At 41.5% G+C, this 18,645-nt stretch overlaps 1 protein-coding gene across 3 annotated transcripts in view; it reads left to right on the top strand.

Moving 5' to 3' along the window:
- Positions 1 to 10,615, top strand: part of L1CAM (L1 cell adhesion molecule) — an 86,893-nt gene extending 76,278 nt beyond the window's left edge. For all 3 annotated transcript variants that reach the window (XM_070741374.1, XM_070741372.1, XM_070741371.1), the window contains one exon: positions 8,700 to 10,615. In XM_070741374.1, the coding sequence (XP_070597475.1) occupies positions 8,700 to 8,928 (229 nt within the window). In that variant the 3' untranslated portion in view covers positions 8,929 to 10,615. The remainder of the gene's footprint in view (positions 1 to 8,699) is intronic.
- Positions 10,616 to 18,645: the final 8,030 nt, after the last annotated feature.

The raw sequence follows: 18,645 nt of genomic DNA, 5'->3' as shown, positions 1-18,645 counted from the left end.
ATAAACCTCTACCAGCGCCCAGAGAAAAGAAATGCTCCCTTAGCTCTGGGCAATGACGGTCCTCCTCCTCTTCTTCCTCCTCCTTTCACCCAAATTCTGAGCTTTTATTTCTTTCCTAAGAGTTTACACGCATCATTTTGCTTTTACATTGATTCCTATGGGAAAAATTGCTTCTACTTACAAACTTTTCTACTTAAGAATCTGGTAACGGAACGAATTAAGTTCTTAAGTAGAGGTACCACCAGTTCCTTTGCTTTATCATGTAAACTCTTTTCATGATTATCTTGATACAAATTTGTATAGTTTGGGTACAAATTTAGCCTTGATTATTTAAATCTTTGGGATTATCAGCCATAGATTTAAGGGTATGAGGAAGAAGTATGACAGCACAACAAGAATGCAAAAATGACAGAAGTGGGAATGTGATATTTTCCACAGAGTCTAATGAAAAGCACATTCACTTGCCAACAGATGGTGAATGTTGGGAGGGAGCAGGAGGAGATAGAATGATTTAATACACTTACAAGACCCTGTCAGCAAGTTTTTGGTGGCTTGGTATACCAGAGGAGCAAAAAGATCTAGGTGCTGTCATTCACAGTGTATCAATAGAAGGCTGGGGCTATCAAGACTGCTAAATTATGCTCACTGGTATAAGAAGATAACAAAAAGGACAAGGATTGGCAATGAAGCAAAAGAAGGGAAGTTCATAGTGTTTCCCCTTTATATGTATGTATATATCTTTGTGGATATGAACCCAGCCATTTGAATAGTGCCAGGATCTGTTGGTGCCTTCTGTTTCTCTCCTTTGACTTCAACTTACCTTCTTTGACATATGATGCTACTTTTTCTCTTTTTTTCTCTAATCTCTCCTGCCTTTTACTTGACTAACCCAGGTCCCTGGAGAGGTAAGAATGCAAGGGGTAAACAATTAATTTTGCACTGCATGTTGCTGGGGAAAGGTGAGGTTAGAAGGGCCAGGATAACATTACCCATTGGCATGCTTCTGGATTTCACTGGCCTTATTACATCCAGGAGAAAGAAAAGGCGTTTCCATAAAGGGAATTTGAGAGAAATCTTGCGTCACTTCCCATAATTAAGTTGGCATATAAATCCAATAAATAAATAAATGGGAAAAATAATCCTAAAAATGGCTAAGGATAATTTAAAAATAATTCTTTTCTGTTTTTACTTTCTAATGAATAGCAGTGGCAAGAGGGACAGTTCACATTAGAAAGAATATTGATTAGGGCAGGGGTGGGTTCCAACTTACCTAGCTGGTGGTTTGCTTCCTCCCATGCCGTATGGCTGCACCTTCTGGGCACACACATGGTGCCAATGTTTTTTTTTAAATCCCCCCTCCAAAGCCAAAAATCAGATGGCGACACATGCACAGTGCTGGAAACTCGGCTTCTGCACATGTGCAGAAGGAAAAAAACTGGGGAGGGATCATTTAAAAAAAAAAAAAGATGTCAGCATCCACAGACCAGCATTGACAGAACCAGTTCTGTGACATCATTGTGACATCACCAGCGGCTTGCTACCAGTCCAGGAGAACCGGTCCGAACCAATCCGAACCCACCTCTGGATTACAGACTATATTTGAAAATGGCTTTTAAAATTTCAGAATACATTTTTCCTCTAATATGCCATTTGTCAAGGTCTCCACCTTAATTCCAGGCAGAGTGAAATTTAGCTTGCTGTCCCTGAAGTAAATGCATTTGATCCCTGACATCTTTTTCAAAGAATCATCCCTCTTTCCTTCAGAGGGAACATAAAATCTAATCAAGTTGTTAAAAGGAAATACTGAGATTTCATACTTCTGGGTTACTTTGTTTAAAAAGTTCTCTCTTTTGTGTTTATATATGTGGATATATGTGCCTAAGAACAACAGAGCTGTCTTTGATAATCTCAACATTATCTTTCTGTCTTACACCAGAATTCTGATTTCCATTCTCTAGGAAGCAGTTTTTTTATTAAGAATGGAAATTCAGAAACAGAAGTGCCCCATTGTTTGAACAACCCCAAATCTTCTACCAGGCTATATACAGCAATAAGAAAACTTAACAGGGTCCTTGATGTCCTCTAAGCTTTCTTGCAGATCTTTCATTATCAAACTAGGTGATACAGTCTGCCGATGTTGTTACTTAGTTTGATAATGAAATGTCTGCAGGAAAGCCACGAAGCTCAGAGTGCACCAAGCACCCCACAATTCAACCCTCAGCTACAAATAGTCTCTTCTATCAGTACAATGATATTTGCTGGGTATCTTTGGTGTATGTTCAAATGTACGTGTGGATAGGCATTGTTAATGCTTTTGGAATAAATGTGATCAGTGCTAACTATGCATGATTTGTCCTCCCTCTCTTTCTCATTATCTCCCTTTCACCAAGTTCATCAATGATTAGATTTAGGTAACAACCTTCCCTTCCCCTGCCTGTCTGCCTGTCTGCCTGCCTGCCATATCTTGCTATTTCCTGTCTAATTTACCTCCCCAGGTATCAAAATTGTATTTAGCCAGCTGCCCACCCCAGTTGGATCTTAAAGATAGGGATACTGGATGGCAGCCCCTCTTTTGAAAATCCCTGGCAGATAATAATAATAATAATAATAATAATAATAATAATAATAATAATAATAATTTATTAGATTTGCATGCCGCCCCTCTCCAAAGACTTGGGACGGCTCACAACATAACATCAATACAATATAAATGCAAATCTAATGTTAAAAAATTTAAAAACTAATTTAAAACACATTGTTATAAAAAAATTATGTACTACACAATCATACACAATCAAACTGACTGAACATAAATATAATAAAGGTCAGCAAAAAAGGAGGGGGGAGATTAATCCCCCCACACCTGGCAGCAAAGGTGAGTCTTCAACATTTTACGGAAGGCGATGAGGGTAGGGGCAGTTTGAATCTCCGGAGGGAGTTGGTTCCAGAGCACCGGGGCCGCCACAGAGAAGGCTCTTCCCCTGGGTCCCGCCAGATGGCATTGTTTTGTCGACGGGACCCAAAGAAGGCCAACTCTGTGGATATTGTGCAGTGTGCCTGCTTCTCTCTGCTAAATCTACATAGTCCTCTCTCTAGTACTTGGTCAGTCTATACAGCCTTTGACTTGATTTCATACTCATTTGTAAGAATCTAAAATGAGCTTCCTGGGTTTAAAATGAGATTCCTGGGTGCTCCTTTGGCTTTACTAATTCCCACATCTGCCTGTTGATTCTAAATGCAAATCAAATATATTTGTCTGGATCCTTTTTCGATCAGTTTCCGCTCTCCTCCACACATGTACACAAGGTTTCCATTGCACATTCAATGCTCAGTGGGGCCTGGAATTCAGAATCCTAATTCTGCATGCTTCCCTTTTGTGCATTGGAGCCTTCCTCACCCAGTGAGGCAAAGCTGCACATTTTAATGTTAGGGTGGGGTAAACCCAAGCCCATGTCCGGGATTTGATATCTGCTCCTAAGTGTGTTCTCTTTCAGTTAAACTATTGTAAACTTTGATGTCTCTTAATGTATAGCTATCTTCTTTGAAATACAGGCTTTCCTTCACCTAGGGATACCCATACTCTAATCCTTTTCTTCTGTTTCACTCCATGGTTGCACACCCATCACTTTAGATATGCATTGCTGTTCTTGCAAATCTGCACAGTGGAACTAGGAAACATTGTGCAGATTTTTCCAGGGATGAAATGCCAGGCTAGGCATACAGTGTATGTGTATCTTAAGCACACAGGGCCATTGTGATAGCATGGAAAAAAGGGGTTAAGGGGTTGGGAGTGGGAGGCACTGTTCTTCAGTGGTTCTCCTCCTACCTCTCCAGTCGGTGGTGTTAGTGGGGGGTCAGAGGTCGACCTCTAGGTTGCTCCCTTGTGGGGTACCTCAGGGGTCGGTCCTCTGCCCCCTGCTATTTAATATCTACATGAAACCGCTGGGTGAGATCATCCAAGGGCATGGGGTGAGGTATCATCAGTATGCAGATGGTATCCAGGTCTACATCTCCACCCCTTGTCCAGTCAGCGAAGCAGTGGAAGTGATGTGCCGGTGCCTGGAGGCTGTTGGGGTCTGGATGGGTGTCAACAGACTCAAACTCAACCCTGATAAGACGGAGTGGCTGTGGGTTTTGCCTCCTAAGGACAATTCTATCTGTCCATCCATCACCCTGGGGGGGGAATTATTGATCCCCTCAGAGAGGGTCCGCAACTTGGGCGTCCTCCTCGATCCACACTCACATTAGAGAAACATCTTTCAGCTGTGGCGAGGGGGGTGTTTGCCCAGGTTCACCTGGTGCACCAGTTGCGACCCTATTTGGATCGGGAGTCACTGCTCACAGTCACTCATGCCCTCATCACCTCGAGGTTTGACTACTATAACGCTCTCTACATGGGGCTACCTTTGAAAAGTGTTTGGAAACTTCAGATCATGCAGAATGCAGCTGCAAGAGCAATCATGGGCTTTCCCAAAAATGCCCATATAACACCAACACTCCGCAGTCTGCATTGGTTGCCGTTCAGTTTCCGGTCACAATTCAAAGTGTTGGTTATGACCTATAAAGCCCTTCATGGCACCGGACCAGATTATCCCAGGGACTGCCTTCTGCTGCACGAATCCCAGCGACCAGTTAGGTCCCACAGAGTGGGCCTTCTCCAGGTCCCGTCAACTAAACAATTTCATTTGGCGGGACCCAGGGGAAGAGCCTTCTCTGTGGTGGCCCCGGCCCTTTGGAACCAACTTCCCCCAGAGATTAGAATTGCCCCCACCCTCCTCGCCTTTCGTAAGCTTCTTAAAACCCACCTCTGCCGTCATGCATGGGGGAACTGAGATATTCTTTCCCCCTAGGCCTTTACAATTTACGCATGGTATGTTTGTATGTATGTTTGGTTTTATAATAAGTTTTTTTTTAGTTATTTTAGTATTGGATTGGATTGTGACATGCTGTTTTTTTATCATTGTTGTTAGCCGCCCCGAGTCTACGGAGAGGAGAGGCATACAAATCCAATAAATAAATAAATAAAATAAATAAGAAAGTCAGGTTCATATCCCTACTCAGCCAGTCAGTAATGTGAGGGCGGTTGTTATTTCAGAACCCACAGGGTTATTCTGAGTTACCCAGGTGGGAGATGGAAGACCTTTTTTATACATGAGTCTGTGGAGGAAAGGTAGGACCTTAATAAACTAAAAATAGGCTTATCTTTGCCCAGAAAGCAGAAATGAAGCGGGCCTGTAGGTTGAGCAGTGTTCCACACTGCTGCGTTTGCTCCTTTAATGCCTACAGTGCTTAAGCTTCCTTATTGTACTGTAATCATTATTTTGCTTTTTATAGTGCCACTTCTGACCAAAAAATCTCACTTACTTTAGTCAGAGAACATTATATATTTTCTTTGGGAGCATGACTATTTGCTCAGGAAAAGAACTAAAAGGGGAAAAAACTATTAGAAAGCACTGCAAGCAGGAGTAGAGAGGGAGGAAATAACAACAGATACCATCCTGGTAGATTTCTGCCTTCCTACTGCTTAATGGCCTCCACGACCGCCATTTTCTGAAAGGCCCAGTCTCCCAGCAGTCATTTTTTAAAAGCATCCATAAAATGGCTTCAAAATCCCAGATGTGCCCATGAATCTATAACATTCGAAAGCATGCTCCTAATTATACTCTATTTTATTTTCCTTGTGATTATTTGCCTTAATACACATATAGTAGTCCATAAACTCCAGACTTTAGCTAGTCAACAAAAATAATGAATATGCTTAACTTTAAATAACCCTCAACTTCATAGATAGATGTGTGTGTGGGGGGGGGGGGGAGAGTTTTAGCTTCATGTCTATTAATATGGAAATGAGATCGTACAAATGCATAAAATGTATGTGAAATAAATATAATGGATATGACAGTGTAGGAACATTCTCCTGAGTAATTTACAAGAGACTGAATGTTGTCTGCTGGGGTGCTTTCAGATTTTATCCATTATATCCCAAGCTCACAGATTGAGGTCCATAAAAAACAGAGCTTTATTGTACTATAATAACTAAATTGTGCAGGCTTTTTGTTTTTGCTTTCCAGATGTATGGGCTCCTCTCCCATAATCTGAAGCTATGGCAACAGATTTTGGGAATTGAATTCCAGCACATTTAGGGACCACATACTTGGAGAAAGCTGTTAGTTGCTGATAAGTGAAAAAGTATTGTGTTTTTAAGCATATGCTTTTCCCAATTTAATCAAATAGCTTGTTAGCTGTGGTTCATGCCATATGGGCCTTTTTAGGTAATCTGCATGACTGTATGACATTGTTGCTCAAAATATCACAAAACATAGGTAAGGATACAAATATTTTGTAAGATGGCCACAATCTCCTCTAATTTCAGTAATTTGTTTAAAATAATAATTTTTAATATTGGGATCTTAGATACATTAAGTGAGAAAGTCATGCTGTAATGACGTCCTTCCCCCAAGAGAGAAGAAGGGCCTAATAAGGAAATTAATTAATTAATTAATTAAGTGAAAACATGTACAAGATAGTAGATATAGTACAGACATAAAAGAAAAGTACTTACAGGAAAATTAGGCAGTAGGACAGGGATGGTAGGCACAATGGTGCGCTTATGCACGGCCCTTACATATTGGGAATATCTCTGTGAGATATTGAGAAATACTGGATGATGAATGTTTGCATTTTGTTTCATTTTAATTACATTCCATTTTTGAATGAATTCATTACAATTCGGCAAGTAAGGCGACCTATTCACAGTTTGACATAGCCAACCATGACTAACAGATTATAATGAAATAAGATGAGACAAGATCCAACTAATGAGATGAGATCCCTTTTATATCACCATGAAGTTGTCTTGCGTTGTGCCCTTCGTAAGTGACCTTTCCTGTTTTGCATGATTTTACTTTGCCTCTAGAGAACACATCTGTGTACACAAGCACACTTTCTAGCCTCTTTCACAAGCAGCCAGCCCTCCCTTGGGGGAGTGACATCAAGGAGGGAATGACAGTTTGCCAGACTAGGACAACATGGATGTCCTCTTAATGAGGATAGCTCATTCATTAGTCAGTACTGGGGCTCCAAAACAAAAATAAATGACAACTCTGGTATACTAAATACAGCTTGTGCTTTAGCACAGTGTTTCCCAACCTTGGCAACTTGAAGATATTTGGACTTCAACTCCCAGAATTCCCCAGCCAGCATTTGCTGGCTGGGGAATTCTGGGAGTTGAAGTCCAAATATCTTCAAGTCACCAAGGTTGGGAAACACTGCTTTAGCATCCCATCCTCTCAAAGCAGGTGTACACAAAATGTGACCCAGGGCTGAATGAGGTCTTGTGGGATTTTTTGGAATTCTCCTCAGGGAAAATGAAGCTAATTGTATGGAACTTGTCACCTGGAAGTGGATGGGGGGCAGGTTCTTTGACTCTTAAGTATCTTTAAAACTCATGAATTCTTCTTCTAAAATGGGCCTTGGCTCTGCCTACTTTAGTATTTACAGTGTGGCCTCTGACATGTCACCCAAAATTTGGTTTGTTCCTTGATTTGAGGAAACCTTGTCTTGAAGGCCATTTTTTTTTTGCATTCCAAAGGAGATTGACAGCATGCTGCCCACTGAAAGATTCTTAGCATGTATTTTAATGGAGAAGCAACCAGGGTCTTGTGTTCTGGCCTCCTGAAGGGAATGATCCAGATGGACTGATGGCTTCACCAGCTATGAAAAAGATGCAGGGGTGAAATTCACCAGGTTCTGACAGATTCTGGAGAATCAGTCACAGGAATTTTGAGTAGTTCAAAGAAGGTGTAAATACCACCTATAACTGGTCCCACCCCCATCTATTCTCTGCCTCCCGAGTCCCAGCTGATTGGGAGAAAATAGGGATTTTGCAGTAACCTTCCCCTGGAGTCGAGAGGGAATGGAGATTTTGCAGTAACCTTCCCCCTGCCATGCCCACCAAGCCACAAACAAGGAACCGGAAGGAAATATTTTGAATTTCACCCCTGTTTATATGGGATGACTTCTGCGTGATTTAAGCCCCATCAGATACTTAATAACCTTCTGCCTAAAGATGGGCATTTCATTTGTCATGCTGTGACAATGTCATTTTGGTGTGAACGACAAACTCTGGTCTTCCATGAAGGCAGCTGGAGTTTCCCCTCCAGTCATCCTGAGATTGTATGAAGCCCCCTTATGGAATGTAAACTGGCATGAGTTCATATGCATGTTCCCCCATACATGTTGCTTATATGTGCAGATAGATAATACTACTACGCTTCCCTCTGTACTACTATATTATATTCTCTTAGCATGTTGTGGCTTTTATCAGGATTGCCAGCTTAGTGCTTGCTAGATCTTATGGACTGCAACCCCTAAAAGCTCCAAGCAACATGGATCTTCCAAATCAACCCTGCTGTGGATTTGGAACTGTTTAGTCCAAAGTAACAGCAGGGTTTCAGATTACTGGTCTAACTTTTGAATTTCTTTTGCTGTAAATCAGTGTTTCCCAACCTTGGCAACTTGAAGATATCTGGACTTCAGCTCCCAGAATTCCCCAGCCAGCATTCGCCGGCTGGGAAATTCTGGGAGTTGAAGTCCAAATATCTCCAAGTTGCCAAGGTTGGGAAACACTGCTGTAAATAAAGATATGATTCTTCCCACTCTAATGTCCTTTCTCACTGTTGTTCTTTCCCCCCCTGCAGTGACAATGAGGAGAAACCCTTCACCAGCAGCCAACCCTCCTTGAATGGTGACATCAAGGCTCTGGGGAGTGATGATAGCTTGGCAGATTATGGGGACAGTGTGGATGTCCAGTTCAATGAGGATGGCTCCTTCATTGGCCAGTACAGCGGCCAGAAAGGCAAAGAAGGAGGTGGAAATGACAGCTCTGGGGCTACCAGTCCTACCAATATGGTCACTGCCCTGGAATAAGTGGAGGCGTTTTCCCCAAAGGATTCTCCCCCCGCCCCCAGTCCTGGAGAAGAGGATTTCCCTATGGATTGCTGGGGGCAGGGGAGGTGAGCACAGGGTTAATCACCTCACCCAGGCAAAGAATCAAAGAATCAATGTTCTTCGAATGGAAATAGTAATTGGTGGAATCTACCCTTTGTTTACTGTCTAACCCTACCCAAAAAAAATCCCCTAATCAGGGAGGGTTAGAAAATCAGGGGATTCCTCAAATAATCCACCTAAAAAGTATCTCATTTCCACACTTTCCCCCGCAACCAGTTATCCTTCAGCCAAACTATGTCCATGTTTTGTGTGGTGGGAAGGGAAGAGGAAGGGAGGGAGGGAGGAGGGGAAGGGCATATGACATGATCCAAGGGATGCGTTTATTGATGAAGCCCAGGGCTTCATAAGAAGGGGAGGGAATCAAGGTTCAAAATTGCCAAAAGTGCAGATGACCCCCCCCCCCCCACCTTCTCAAGATCTTCAAACGTTCATTCTTCTTCAAGAAGGGGATGTTAGATGGTGCTGCAATGTCTAATCCCAACCCAGATCAGGACAGGAGACAAAAACAGAAGGTGACCTGGAAGAATTGGGAACCAAAAAACAGGGAATCCTTTCTCCGCCTCTGAGAGGAAGGGTGATTAGAAAGAGCTAGAAGCCAGAAGTCGTGGCTATGCATAAGGAAGGAATACCAATGGGCTGAAAGTCAGGAAGGGTCTGGGCCTTTCAATTTTTGCCATTTACCACCTTCTCAAGGATTCAGCTAAGGATGGTCTCCTGATGTCTCTTTTAGAAGGGAAGGGGTGCTCCAGCCAAATCTTCTGATTACCTCTCTGCTAATCTGTCAGTCACTCTTTCTTCCCTTTGTTGCTCATTTTCTAAATCAGGCCTTGCCAGGGCAGCAGTTCTCTCAAAATTGTGGCTTTCAAGCTTTTTACCTTGAGGAAAACCTTTTCCATGTCTGCTCGTCCACTTAAGAAATTCCCATTTTTCTGTCATGGAAGTTGAGGCCTATTTTTGCCTTCATGGAAGCTATTGACCAGTTGGTCTTATTAAACATCCTTTTTACCTCACCTAATTTGACTCCATACCTGCCATTAAAATAGTATACTTATCTACCACAGCCCTCCATGATCCTCTGATCAATTGCCAAGAGATCTCAAGGTATCCTAGAAAGACAGTTTGAGAACTGCTGCCAGGCCTGGTCTCCTGGTGCTGAACAGCCCACTTAGAAGGATCCCTTTGTCTTGTCTGTCATGTTAACTCACCTTCCCTCTTTCATGGGGCGATCAAAACCCAGTTCTTTCCACTGGGCCAGATCCCACCATTTGACAACCTCCTCTTTCTCTCCCCTCTGTCTTAACTCTCCAACTCTCCTCTCAAACAGCAGGAAGAAAAAAAAAAAGAACCACCCAAGACCCCCTCTTGCTTCTTGAATGCATCTCACACAGCTGCCTTGCGACACACTCTTGTCTTTCAAAAAGTGGCTTCTTGTTCACTGAATCAACCCTTACCCCATTTCCACCTCTGTCTATTGTAATGACGACTATTTTTTCTCTTGCTTGTCGGGGATGAAATGAATCCTTGCTTTTTTTGCATACAAAGTTTTTTAAAATAACAATAAAAGATAATAAAAGTACTCTTGTGTTTTGAGCAGCCCTACACAAAATCGTTCCCGCCTTTTCCCTCTCTGTAAATATCTCCAGCCCTTGTGCTTGAGTTTGTTTTAGATGTCTTAGGACTGGTGTTTTTGAAGTCTTTTAGTGGGTCTATTAAGGTGGCTTGGAATTAAAAAGAGAGAGGAAAAAAAGAAAAAAGTATTTTAAATAGTCCTCTTTCTCCTGAACCATGATGCTATTTCCATCCACCCATCCTCCCTGCCCTATGTATTCTTCTCTTTTGTCAGGCCTGTTGCGATCTAACTTTCTCTCTTGATAGCTTTTTATATATATATATAAATATGTATATATATAAACAGAATTATAAAATGATAAATAAATGATAAAATTGGAATTTGCTTGGACTGGTGATGGGGAAGACATGGTTGGGAAAATTTATCTCATGTACGTTGTCATAGAACTCCTGCCAGAAAGTTAGAAAACATCTCTTAAGAAATGAATGTTCCTTTTGCCAATTCCTCTGGGGAATTCTACAATATAGAGCAGAAAAACTAAATCAGGGTAGAACCATTGCAGGTTCAATCACTGATACCTCCAGTAAATATATATGTGTGTGTGTGTGTGTGTGTGTGCATATATAGAGAAAATATGACAGGAAAGTTTGTCTGAGACTACAAAAAGTTGCTCCCAATCAAAACTGATAATATTAGACAAATTGGAGTTTGATCAGATTTCAGGAAACTAACCTGGTTTTCTCTGTGTCTTGTTGGCAATGTGTGTTTTTGTTTGTTTTTGTTCTTAAAGGAGGAGGAGGGAGGTGTCTTTGTTTAACAATAGATATGGAGCATCTGTAACCTCTCTCGGAAGGTAGAATTATCACGTTGTGTGTTTTCTTGCTGAGACAAATGCTCCATGCATTTCTACCATTCCTTCTTCTATCTTGAGATCTCTTGAGCTAGACGTTTTAAAACATTGGGTTTTAGACCCTTTGTAGTAAATAGCGAGCTGCGAAGAAAATAAGTAGGGCAAGGAGAAGATGAACCTACTGCTAGATATACCTGTATGCTTGTCATAGATCCCAGTTAGATACCCCAGTTATTGCTGCAAAGAATTTACTAGGCTAAATATTGTTTCTTTTTACTGGTTTAAAAAAAGATACATATAAAAACAAGAATAGGTTGGGCTTATACCTCTTGCAGCATCTATTTAATCAATGTAATTTAATCAATATAATTGGCAGAGTAATCAAGGTAAGCTTTAATCACAGATTAAACTTTGCCCTTGATTAACTAGTATTTCTGAGTCTGAAGGGCACACTGATGTGTAGAGGCTAGACGGCACCATTTTCCATTCTTCTGCCAAATTTGATTAATACAGAACAAAAAGGTGAGTTTTTATAGTACCTGTATTCCATAAGGGCAGATAATTTTGTCTTTCCAATTATAATTGCTAGAAAAAGCAATATGCAAGCAAGTCTAGTCACATTTGACTTAAATTAATATATATATTTTATATTTCCCCAAATCTAGAAATGTCATAATTCTAATGAGATATGTACATGTTTGTTAGGAAAGACTATTGTGGATCTGATATTTTAATGTAATGTGCATATTCTCTGATTCCTAAATTTATAGCAAAGAAAATACAGATCTTTTTCTTGATGAACAATTGTTTCTCAAGTAAGTGTAGGAAAAGATGAACAAATATAATCATTTTATATTCAAAGCAACTAGTAGAAAAAGTCAATTCTGGATTTTTTTGGATGAGATTTCCAAACAGCCCATTTGGTCTGTTAGCATTAAAAATGTCCAGCTTTTTTAACTAAGGCTTTCATTGCTAACTAATGTGCCATGATACCTCTGCATGTTACTCATTAATGTTACACCCTGAGAAATTCCAGGCTTCCTAAATAATTTAAAAACCATTACGAGAGTATTAAGATGAAATTGAGGAATAATGACTACCGGTAATTAAATGACATTTTTTGTGTGCAAAATTTTTAATTCGGATTTCACTTTTTGTAGCTACCAGGAAGCTACCACAGTTGCAGAATGCCTCTTGCAAGAAGAATGACAAAACAAAAACAGCACAATGTATGCCAAGGCTGTATTTAATTCACCTTTGTGTAATGCAATTGCTAGTATTCCCAATTCTCTTTACATCAGTAAGCACTGGCTAATTTATCTGTGATAACTCACAGATGCAGGCAAGAAGCAGAAAGAATAGCTTAACTGGATTTCTTTTTCCCTTCGCTCTGCATCTTGAAATTGTAACAATCAGCCAAAAAAACAAAACAAAACACCCTGGGTCAGACCAGTAAACTTTTGGGGATGTAACAATAGAGCCAGGAAAATCATTACCTACATTAATGGAAAAAGGAATAAAAAGTGAACAACTGCCAGCAAAGATAAAGGTAATGTTATAGATTCAAAGGGCCCATCTGGTTACCTAGGTTACCATCTTAATACCTTCATTAGTTGCAACAGAAAACCACAGAGGTGAGCTAGATGGCATTCCATCTTGTTACAAGCCAACCTTTCCCAAGGTGGATTCATCTATATATTATAGATCGTAAGTCCCATAATCTATACTCCCTCCTCATGCTGGCTAGGGCTAATGAGAATTGTAGAACAAAGGCAGTGGCAAAAACCGGTGCTAAAACAAAGCGAGGAGTTGCAACCCAGTACTTAAGTTATTTGGATGTATTGTAAACCATAGATGGCTTCCTAGCTGCCAGGCAGAAAGCTGGATGAAAAATGACTTCGCTTAAACCCCACAATTTCTTTCCTTCAACTAGATACAATGACTAGTTCAAATTGTCTCTATACATGGCGGGGCTTGCTTCCAACTAACTGTGCCAAAGCTTTAGTTACCCTGAATGCCAGTGAAATTATCTTATTTGTTGCTACAAAAGGAGACATTATAGCCCTCAAAATGCAAGCAAAGATATCAAAAGACCAAAAATGTTTTAGCAACAACGCCGGCAATGGTTTTGCAGAACATAAATAGATACATGAAATGACTGCAGATGTGGGAGTTGGGCTTGTATGCAGCCTCTCCAAACAAATGATCAATATTATTACACAATATTAATAATGAAATTTAAGTTTAATTAACAGGTGAGTCAACCTTCACTTATTAAGAATAATTAACAGCAGGTCATACCACAAAATTATCAATAGTTTTCAAATCTATAAAATGTTAATATATAGCCTCTAAATCAGTGGTTCTCAACCCTTTCTAATGCCACAACCCCTTAATATAGTTCCTTATGTTGTGGTGACCCCCAATCCAAGTCTAGCACCAATTCTCCCAACAGAGCTTTAAGCTGATTGGCAGGAAGGTCAGAGGGACCCCCCCCCCACTGTAAACGCCTGATTGGTTGGATTGTAAAAATATGTTCCAAGGCACCAGAATAGAAGCGTTAGTTCCTAATACCATGAGAAATTTGTCTTTTCCCGTGGTCTTAGATGACCCCTGTGAAATGGTCATTCAACCCCTCCAAAGGGGTCCCAATCTCCAGATTGAGAACCACTGCTCTAAATTCTAATGCACTTTACACTGAGCTCAGGAAAAAAAAGACAGAAAGGCTAATGGGCTGCAGGTTGCCTTCCAATTCCACCTTATTTGCCTACCCAGAGGGCTTTTGCAGTCTCATGAAGAATCCTTATGAAAGACTCTCAAATTTTGCATGGTAATAAGTAGCCTACATATTTCATCTCAAAATTCTGAAGCAAATCCCTTCCTTCTTGTGGCCGCTAGGAATCTTGTTTATCAGTCTGAAACAAGGATAATAACACATGTTTATGCTGCCCTAGCAACCAAGTCTATTATGCTCCTCATTGTGATAGAGCCGGGATGACGCAGTGGTTAGAGTGCAGCACTGCAGGCTATTTCAGCTAACTGCTAGCTGTAGTTCAGCAGTTCAAATCTCACCACCAGCTCAAGGTTGACTCAGCCTTCCGAGGTGGGTAAAATAAGGACCCAGATTGTTGGCGGTAATACACTGATTCTGTAAACTGCTGTAAAAGCAGTATGAAGCGGTATATAAATCTAAATGCTATTGCTATATGCACGCACGGATAATCCTACTGTTTGGTATGGTGTTTGGCAGAGCTTGGTTTTACAGTTAGAATTCTCCCTACAGTTTTAACTTTTGTAGAAGTGACACAAAAGATGTTGAAACAAGAAACTGAATTAAATAGTTGTGGGTATTGCCTGTAGAGGGAGCTTAATATTCTGCTGTTGTTCTGTCGTTCAGTCTCCTGAAGGGTTCTTCCCCAAAGCCCAGTTAAAGTGCCTGTCATCAGTCCTTGAAAACTGTACTGATCAAAAATGTTCTGCCCCCAATGGAGATCTCTATCCTGTTGTACAGATCATGCTAAGGAAAGGGATTACTGGATTCCCCAGCTTGGCCTCCCTCCCCTCCTCTCCCCTCTCCTCCCATCAAACATCATTAGGAAAATCTTCAGCAACCACTGGGGAGAAAGTGAATTTCTACTGGAAGGTTTATCCATTGATCAAAAGTCCTTATTTTGTACAAGAGCACAGATTCAAAGAAAGCCCAGCTAACAGCTAATATAAGTTCTTCTGGAGAGTAATGGTGTTGTTCTGGAATAGTACTAAAACTCATGTCAGGGAAAAAAGGCTATTATCAGTTGATATCCAGAAAAGCACTAAATCCACATTCTTTAGACCAAATAAAAGCTGTCACTTGTGTCTGTGTGTCATATTGGTGATGGGAAGTGAAGAAGCACCATGGAGGAAAAAATGGTCTCTCTCCAGCCACCCCCAAAAAACAAATACTACTCACCTGTGTTTAGGTGCAAATCCAAGTTTCTGATCTGAAGAATGGCTCAGTGTTTGAGCTGGTTGGGAAAAAAACTGGACTATCAGCTGCCCAAATCAGAAAGTCATTCTTAGTCAAAGTCCCAGGATGTTTAAGGAAGGAAGTAGCCCCACACCAAGAGGGTGCATAGTGCTGATCCTACCCTCTACCTAAAGCATCACCTTTCTGCCAAAGAATGATTGGGGAAGTGCATCAGATCGTACTATATATTTTTGGGACAATGGGGAAAACAACCCGAGTCTGCGGAGAGGGGCGGCATACAAATCTAATAAATAATAATAACAACAACAACTAAGGAGGACCTAAGGCTGCCTCAGGGATGGGCTGATGATGGGATAAAGCCACGTGAAGACACATCAGAAACGAGATTACTGCAGCATGTTTGTGTCACTCTGGCATGGGAGGAAAGTGCGTACATTTCAACATACTTTGTAAATCAGTGCCCTCCTAGATCAGAGCTTTGAACAGGGTTGCAGACTGGCCCATTCCCTCCACTGTGACTCTCTGCAAATATGCAGTGCCATGACATGGAGACAGTGTAGAGATCACAGACACAGAGACATGATTTCTTGGGCAACGCTTTGTCCAGGTTGGAAATATCTCTCTGGGGATGAGCAGAGCTGCCTTGTATTTCAGAAGCTCTCTGTTCCTTGGACCTGCAGTTTACTTTCTATAACAAAATTATTGTGTATACAATTACAATGATTGACTTACCCCAAAGATAGTTAACTAGTAACAGGTTAATATACAGAATACAGATAGATCATATAAGCAAGCAGGTGAGCATATGATTGCTAGCTTAACCTTTTGCTATTAGCTAGAAAAATAGAGCTGAATAAGTAAGTAACCTTTACCCTAGATCAGTGGTGCTGAATTTCCCCCCGCCCCAGGTGCCAAAAGCACATGCGCACACACTATTGTGCCTGGGCGAGTGTTCATACCCATAATTCAGTGCCTTGGGTGGGTGAAAATTGCCTACCCTGCCCCCCGGAGGCCAGAAACAGCCCATTTCCCAAGAGCTGGGGTGGCGCAGCAGGTAGAGTGCTGTACTGCAGGCCACTGAAGCTGACTGTAGATATGTAGGTCAGCGGTTCAAATCTCATCACCGGCTCAAGGTTGAAGCAGCCTTCCATCCTTCCGAGGTGGGTAAAATGAGGACCCGCATTGTGGGGGCAATATGCTGCCTCTGTTAAAAAGTGCTATTGCTAACATGCTGTAAGCCGCCCTGAGTCTAAGGAGAAGGGCGGCATTAAAAAAAATCAAATAAATAAATAAGCAAACAAACTCCTGGTGGGCCCAGTAGGCCCATTTTTCACCCTCCCCAGGTTCCAGAGGCTTCCCTGGAGCCTGGGGAGGACAAAAACGCCCTCCCTCATCCCCCTGGAGGCCCTCTGGAAGCCAAAAATGCCCTCCTAGAGCCTCAGTGCGATCCAAAAATCAGCACACATGTGTGCTGGAGCTAAGCTAGGGCAACAACCTGTGGCACCCATTCCATAAGTTCGCCATCACAGCCCTAGAGTAGCACAAGTGACTTTTATACTTAAACAAGGCAGAAGAATGATATGCTTTATTGACAAGATAGGTTTAGATTAGATTAGATTAGATTAGATTTATTGGATTTATATGCCGCCCCTCTCCGTAGACTCGGGGCGGCTCACAACAATGATAAAAAACAATACATAGTAACAAATCTAATATTTAGCAATCTAAATTACAGTTTTAGGTTAAAAAATCCAAAAGAAACCCCAATATATAAAAAGCAAGCACACAATCGAATCATACACAGAAACTACATTGACAAGGGGGAGATGTTTCAATTCCCCCATGCCTGACTGCAGAGGTGGGTTTTAAGGAGTTTCCGAAAGGCAAGGAGGTTTGCGATATCATTGCAATAATAGACAATAGCCTACAGACAGTACACTGGAGAAACTGTTATACTTGTTGGTCCCACCAGGACTGAGGACTCTGTTCATGATACCTTTCGGAGGAATCCCCCACCTGGAGCACTGCATGCCTTCTACAGCACTTCGTCCTTTCAATCCCACATCTTGCTATGAGTTTTCTGGGATCGCTTCTTTACATTCTGCAGCTACCTATAGAGACTCCTACATAAATATACACGTGGGAATTGATAGGAACGCTATCAGTGTTTTAATAGGGAGACCAGAATCTCAAGCATTGTTAATAGCAATTGCATGGAGACGGGAAAAATTGGAGAGTCGAGATTGCACTTGCTTATTGGTGAAGAAACGGGGTTTCCTCTACTACTAGGAGGTATTGCTCTGTGCCTCTAATTGACGATTTCCCAAATCCTCCTTCAAGCTGTGATTAGAAGAGAAGAGACCCAAAATGAAGCCTACGAAGTTAGGTGGGCATACACCCCAGCGGTGTTTTCTTGGGTCCCTTTCTGCCCTGCTATTTAAATGACGCATACAATTGCTTCACAACTATTGTGGGAATGTGTATAGATCAGAGGTGTCAAACTGGCGGCCCACAGGCCAGGTGCATCACACACAGGCCACACCCATCCTCACTCCACAAAGACAAAAAAATGTTGAGGTACATCATGTGACACAATCTAGTTTAACATCTATAGTATAGTGCAGGGGTCCTCAAACTTAGCAACTTTAAGACATGTGGACTTCAACTCCCAGAATTCTCCAGCCAGCATAGCTGGCTGGAGAATTCTGGGAGTTGAAGTCCACAAGTCTTAAAGTTGCCACGTTTGAAGACCTCTAATATAGTGTGTGAAGATGAAAAGTTAAGGAGCGGTCACACACAACAGGAGGGCATGGTATCACAATGATCAGCTACTCTTGTGCTGCATTGCCACATTACAGGTAGCCTTGGACTTACAACGAATCATTTAGTGACCGTTCAAAGTTACAATGGCACTGAAATGTGACTTAGAACTATTTTTCACACACTTATGACCGAGTCTTCGGAGAGGGGCGGCATACAAATCTAATAAATTGAATTGAATTGAATTGAATTGAACTTTGCAGCATGCCCATGATCACAGGATTTACATTTGGATGCTTGACAACTGACTCACACTTAACAATGGTTGTAGTATCCCAGAACCGTTTGATCCCCTTTTGCAACCTTCTGCCAAGAGGTCAATGGAGAAGCCATATTCACTTAGCAAATGCAATGATTCACTTAATAACTCTGTTCCTAATTTAGGAACTAATGCAGGAATTCACTGTGTCAAGAAAAGCTGTAAAATGG

The sequence above is a fragment of the Erythrolamprus reginae genome, chromosome 2 (assembly GCF_031021105.1).
Source record: "Erythrolamprus reginae isolate rEryReg1 chromosome 2, rEryReg1.hap1, whole genome shotgun sequence".
Lineage (NCBI taxonomy): Eukaryota > Metazoa > Chordata > Lepidosauria > Squamata > Dipsadidae > Erythrolamprus > Erythrolamprus reginae.
Note: the sequence above shows the minus strand (reverse complement) of the source record. Positions and strands in the feature narration are given on the sequence as shown.